This window comes from Sitodiplosis mosellana, unplaced genomic scaffold (assembly GCF_009176505.1).
Source record: "Sitodiplosis mosellana isolate CC-2019 unplaced genomic scaffold, AAFC_SMos_1.0 Smas_scaffold_6917, whole genome shotgun sequence".
NCBI lineage: Eukaryota > Metazoa > Arthropoda > Insecta > Diptera > Cecidomyiidae > Sitodiplosis > Sitodiplosis mosellana.
The window spans coordinates 1-5569 of record NW_022602049.1 but is presented as its reverse complement, the minus strand read 5'-3'; the positions used below and the strand labels follow the sequence as shown (position 1 = coordinate 5569).

General features: G+C 33.5%; 3 protein-coding genes across 3 annotated transcripts; 2 read left to right on the top strand and 1 right to left on the bottom strand.

Moving 5' to 3' along the window:
• Positions 1–1050: 1050 nt before the first annotated feature.
• LOC129580029 (uncharacterized) lies at positions 1051–3048 on the bottom strand. Its single transcript, XM_055470226.1, has 2 exons — positions 2626–3048; positions 1051–2541 (listed from the first exon to the last, which is right to left on the bottom strand). Exons 1-2 carry the CDS (start codon positions 2683–2685, stop codon positions 1309–1311), a joined length of 1293 nt encoding a protein of 430 aa, XP_055326201.1. The 5' UTR covers positions 2686–3048; the 3' UTR covers positions 1051–1308.
• A 108-nt stretch (positions 3049–3156) lies between these two features.
• On the top strand, positions 3157–5569 carry LOC129580030 (HEAT repeat-containing protein 5B-like). The gene is made up of 7 exons (XM_055470227.1): positions 3157–3398; positions 3500–3653; positions 3722–3832; positions 3918–4209; positions 4296–4482; positions 4563–4759; positions 4846–5569. Exons 5-7 carry the CDS (start codon positions 4472–4474, stop codon positions 5517–5519), a joined length of 882 nt encoding a protein of 293 aa, XP_055326202.1. The 5' UTR covers positions 3157–3398; positions 3500–3653; positions 3722–3832; positions 3918–4209; positions 4296–4471; the 3' UTR covers positions 5520–5569.
• LOC129580031 (thioredoxin-like) lies at positions 3304–4028 on the top strand. The gene is made up of 4 exons (XM_055470228.1): positions 3304–3398; positions 3500–3653; positions 3722–3832; positions 3918–4028. The coding sequence occupies exons 1-4, from the start codon at positions 3304–3306 to the stop codon at positions 4026–4028; spliced, it is 471 nt and encodes a 156-aa protein (XP_055326203.1).

Genomic DNA, 5569 nt, shown 5'->3' with positions numbered 1-5569 from the left:
TAACAGTGTTAATTAGTGATATTCATTATCAATTTTATGGGGAAAATATCCGAAGAAATAAAATTAAAACACATTTATTTGACTGAGAAGAAGATGTGAAAACCAATGAATTTGATGTGCATAGAGAATTTAGACAAATTGATTGATGTTCTATGTTAGCACTCTCTCGAAAATTCTAGACAGAAATCATTTATTTAAAAAAGGAAAACAAATTATTTTAAATCAGAAAGTTTTACGTTGATCGCAATTTTTGTTTATATTCGCATTTCAACAGTGAATTGCATTTGAAAGGAAAAAAAACACTTTTTAATTGAAATTAATTTGAACTAATACACTTTAGAATTTACTTTATAATAAAATCAAATCAATGTAGACTTTATTGGAGATATCTGTCTGTATAATGTTTTATTATTTTTGTTGTGACATTTAAATTGAGGACAAATAAAATACTACAATAGCGCATACAAATCATAAACTGGCTCTTTTATACATTTTTGATATTTTCAGAAAACAGTCTCATTGCATCGGCGAGGGTTTGATGGACAAACAAACAGATTTTTTGATTGCGCATTCTGCGATTGGTTTTGTCGTCGCGCGTCTTTTCTCCCATACGTCACATTCATTATGTGACGTATTACACGCGCCTGAAGTGAAAAAAAAAAATTTAGTCTCTCTCTGATTTCGTTTATTCCATTCAATTGCAATTGTGTGTCAAAACAACAAAATTTACTTTTGCAATTTATGAAGAAAAAAAATAATGCCAGATTTTTTGTTTGAAACATTGTCCAACACGAAAAGGTTTTCAAGGTTACCCTTTAAAATTCCGAAATGCTCGTTAAGAAGAACTGCATCATTAGATGTCGCAAAAGTTGACTCTTTGAAAGCACGCTGAATTGGCACTTTGAAAGCACGCTTTCAACAAAAAATGTTAAAAACTCCCCCCATTCAATAAATAGTATTTTCAGCTCATTCCATAATACTATTATAAAGCAACTCTTGCGACATCCGTGCGGATACATACGTTTCACTTTTATAAAATCTCAGAAGAAGTCTCATATTCATTCTCAGCAATTTATTTGTTCTTTGTCTTTAAAATGTTGTAGATAGAAGTAAATATTTTGGATATGATTTAATCAGATATAATTACAAACGATGATGTAATATACATTTTCTTATATAAAATCTTCTTCATATTTATTAGACATTTTGTTTACACTGTAAACTTTACAGACTTAATCAGACAATAAAAATGAATATAAATAAAGGCGTAAAATACTGTAAAATAAACGAACTGTATTCTAAACTTTCTTATCTCTTGCGTTGAAATTTCACTTTATAGGTATCATATAGACAATCTATTTTTTCCATTTGTACCTGTTTCCATTCGCGACCAAGAGATTGAATCAAAACATTGCTTTCATGTTGCTTACTAAATCTAACTATAATTAATTCCAATTCAGTTAATTTGGTGAGAAGAATTTGATAATTTTTTATCAACATTGAAGCATGCGTTAACTTCAATATTTTCAGCTTTTTCATACGTATCGCCGCGTTCAGCCAATCTGAATTTCCATCCTCTATTCCAAGAGACAATCTTTTAAGGTTATCAAAAACAAATGATCCAATATAATGGTAGTCACTTTTCATAGAAAAATTTTCAACTGATTTGAACTGATAAAATGGAATTTTCTCCATTGAAAGTCTTCTTAATGAACAAGAAAATACTATTTTCAAAGTTTTCAATTTTGGTAAAATTTCACTTATCGATGAAAGTATTAAATCGCTATCTGAGTGTATAATAACACGTAATTTTTTGATTTGACGATTAACACGTAAAAAAGAAATAAATGATTCAACATCTTGATCAGACGTTTTGAGTTCATTCATATTCGGAAAACATATATTTTTTAATATCTTAGGAATCCATTTTAACCACAAAGAATTTACGTTCGGTATGTATTCTATTGCATCAAATTTTATATGTTCATCACTTAATGCGATAATTTTTGTAAGATTTTTTAATGGCTTATTTAGTGGCATAAAGGGATAGTTCAGCAATTCGATTACTTCCAATGAATCTGCACTGTATTCTATAATGTATTCAATGATGTATTTATAGAAGCTCGGTTTAATTCCTTTATCGATAAACACAGAGTCAGTTTCAATTTGAATGTATTTGATGGATTTTCCAAAATTACGAATCAATTTAAACCACATTTTCGCTTCACTAATCCTGATGATCGGTTTGATTTTACAATAAACAGACAGTGGATCAAATCTTTCGATAGGAAATTGAGTAGCATCTATACATATCAACCAATGTCCATGCTTTCGAGAAAATATTGATTTAGCAATAGTTTGCAAGCGTCTACTGACACCGCATATATTTGTCAAATCTACTAATTCCAAGTAGGAGAGAATTTTTTCAATTGCATCGTCGCACATATCGTCGAATTCTGTCTGTATTTTGGTGTAGTTGGAATCTTCATGTTGAATTTTATCTTCCAATTCAGACGGAGATCGTCTTTTGACGCTGTTTGTCTATGAAAAGTAAGAGAAATAATTTTGAGAGAACTATTTTCAATGTAACCAAATGCTACTAAATAAACAACACAATAAATTTACCACGTGCTCATCATTTTCAGCGGAGGAAAAATGATGCGGTCTTTCAATATCTTCCTTCATTCTGCTGCTTACTTAACATTCACCGAATTAGTAATATATTAATATTGTCAATACTTCGAATGCCATCAAGCACAGAACCACAAAATTACTTAAATTAGAATTATTTTGCAGAAAGTTAATTTCAATGATAATTCAAAACGAGACAATAAACTGAATGTATGGACGCTGCATTTGCGAAGAAAACTAATGCGACAATCAACTGCCACACACATACGGTGGAAATATTTCGATTTATACAGTGGTAACATTTAAGTATCGTTCTAATGTAACAACTGGAACTGAATATTATTGTTTAACAAATAAATGAGAGAATTTTGATTCTTACATTCACACAAGAGCATAGAAATATTTACATTTTTATTTTAATTCTGTCAAAATTAGTTTATTTACAACGAACTTCCAAATTATTCAATGCGTGTGAACAACACTTCATCTGTATGACAATATCAAAGACTTTATTCAGCACGAAACCAACTGTCAAAGTTCTGTGTATAATGTAAATAAAAAGTGCCGGTCATTAAATTTTATATGATACCGAGCGGAGCGGAATAAAAGTCGAATTATTGTAAGAATTTATAGGTTTGAATAAGCAAAATTTAGTAAATATAACAATCCAAAATGAGCGTACGTCTTATTGAAAGCGATCACGGCTTTGAGCAAGAATTGGAAGCAGCTGGTGTTCGTTTGGTTGTGGTCAATTTTATATGCGAATGGTAAAAATGTTGCAAGTTGCAAATAGACAAGTGAAATTCATTTCTTTTTCCTACTGAATCCAGTAAACAGCGGTATATTTTTTGTATCATTGTGTGTATAGGTCCACCACTTCAGCTACTCTTGAATCACACTTTGAACAACTATCAAACAAATATCCACGAGCTATTTTCCTAAAAGTTAATATTGATAACTGTAAAATCACAGCTATAGCACAGTGTGTTCCGGTCCCAACGTTATTCTTCTACAGAAATAAGGTGAGTTTGTGTTCAGCCTTTTGTGCTTTTTTTGCTATTGACAATATGCATTGAATTTCACGTTACAGACAAAGATTGATCATCTTCAAAATGCCAACTTAGATGAATTGGAAGCAAAAATCCAACTACATATTGGTTGTGATAATGCCGATTCAGGTGAAGACCTGAAACAGGGTTTGGTATGTTTTATATTTAATTTGTATCAGTCACAATATTTTTTTTCTATCTAACATCGGATGTTTTTGATTTGTCGCACAATTACAGATGGATCTCAGAGGGCTGATCACGAAAAACCAGTGTGAATGTTTGGGCGGAGCAGATAATTTTCCGTTGGAACACTTATTCACGGACGGCAGAACGGTGGCAATTCTTTAAATTTCGATTTCGATGATCAGCTTCTTTTGTCGGTCAATTTTAATCAATCGGTCAAAATACACGCCATCAAATTGAAAGCACCCGAGAAATTGGGACCGAAAACGCTGAAATTATTCATCAATCAGACTAGACCAATGGACTTTGAACTAGCCGAATTATGTCCGGCCGTTCAAGAAGTGATGTATGTTTGTTCTTCTAAGGATTTATGTTTAGCACTTAGTATCCATCAAATATTTAGTAAATTTTCTTTCTTTTATCTCGTTACAGCGTCGATCCAAAGGACTTGGTAGGAAATCTTATAAATTTATGGCCGGTGAAGTTTGCGATCGTAAACAGTATCCAGATTTTCATCAAAAACAATCAGAGAGGGAGCGAATTCACACAACTAGACATTGGTTTCATTGGATCACCGTTACCAGCGGGCAACAATTCCATTTCAACGGATGTGGATATTGTAAGTATAAATCATGAAATGAATTGATTGTGATTTTATCTGATTGATGTAAATATTTACCTCATTTTTTTTTATTTCAGGAAGGTATTAAGCAACACAACTGGTGTGGCACGTGATTTGAATGATTTGCGTCGTGTGCATCAATTGCTCGTTATTAGCTTGTCTAAGTTGCGTACAAAGACGGTCAGCACGGAATTGTACAACGAAAGCAGGGCATCGCTTGAAAAACTGAGCATTCTGAAAGCATGGGCAGAAGTTTATATTGTTGCTATGATTGGTAATTTTACATCAGTTTTATTCTGATTTTTTTAAATTTGAATGAAAATTAACTCAGTTCAATACATTTTTTATCACTTATCACAGGAAATGGTTTTGCACCGGCCAGTTTGATAATGAAGAAATTGTCGAGTTCTTCAAATGTAAATTACACAATAATAACAACCACAGCGACGACACCTTCAACGTCTACTGCTGCTGCTCCAACAGACGATTCCGATTTTGGTGATTTTGAGAGCCGTGGTGAAAGTCTTTTGTCACTCGTGAAACCAGAATTAAATAATTTGTCAACCCATTGGTTGTCCGCGCTAAAAGATCATGCCATGCTGTTGCTTCCACCTGAATTCGCAAGCCAGTTACCACATGACGGTGGTGCGTTCTATACCAATGATACGATGAATTCATCGAAACCACATTACTTGGGTGCATGGCCACAAATTCTGTACGCCGCTTCGCTTTGGCTCAATTCGAACGGATTCCGTTTGGATGCGGCCGCCGAGGAGGACGAAACGACGCAGAAAGACGACGAAAGTAGCGGAAAAGTAACTAACAATAACCAACCGCCAGTGAGCCATGACAGTGTACGTGCTGATCGTTTCCATTTGGTGTTCGGTATTGCAATGGAAGCCATTTGTAGCACACGTTCGAATGAGAAATTGGAAGCGGTGCTTGCATGTTTGCAGTCAATGTACACACTGTTCGATGATGCTTGGGCTCGCGAACAACTATTCATGGAGCGTTCATTGGCAATTGAACTGTGAAACGGAGGCATTGTGTGCGCCAAATGCAAAAACACCCAAAACCGAACTCG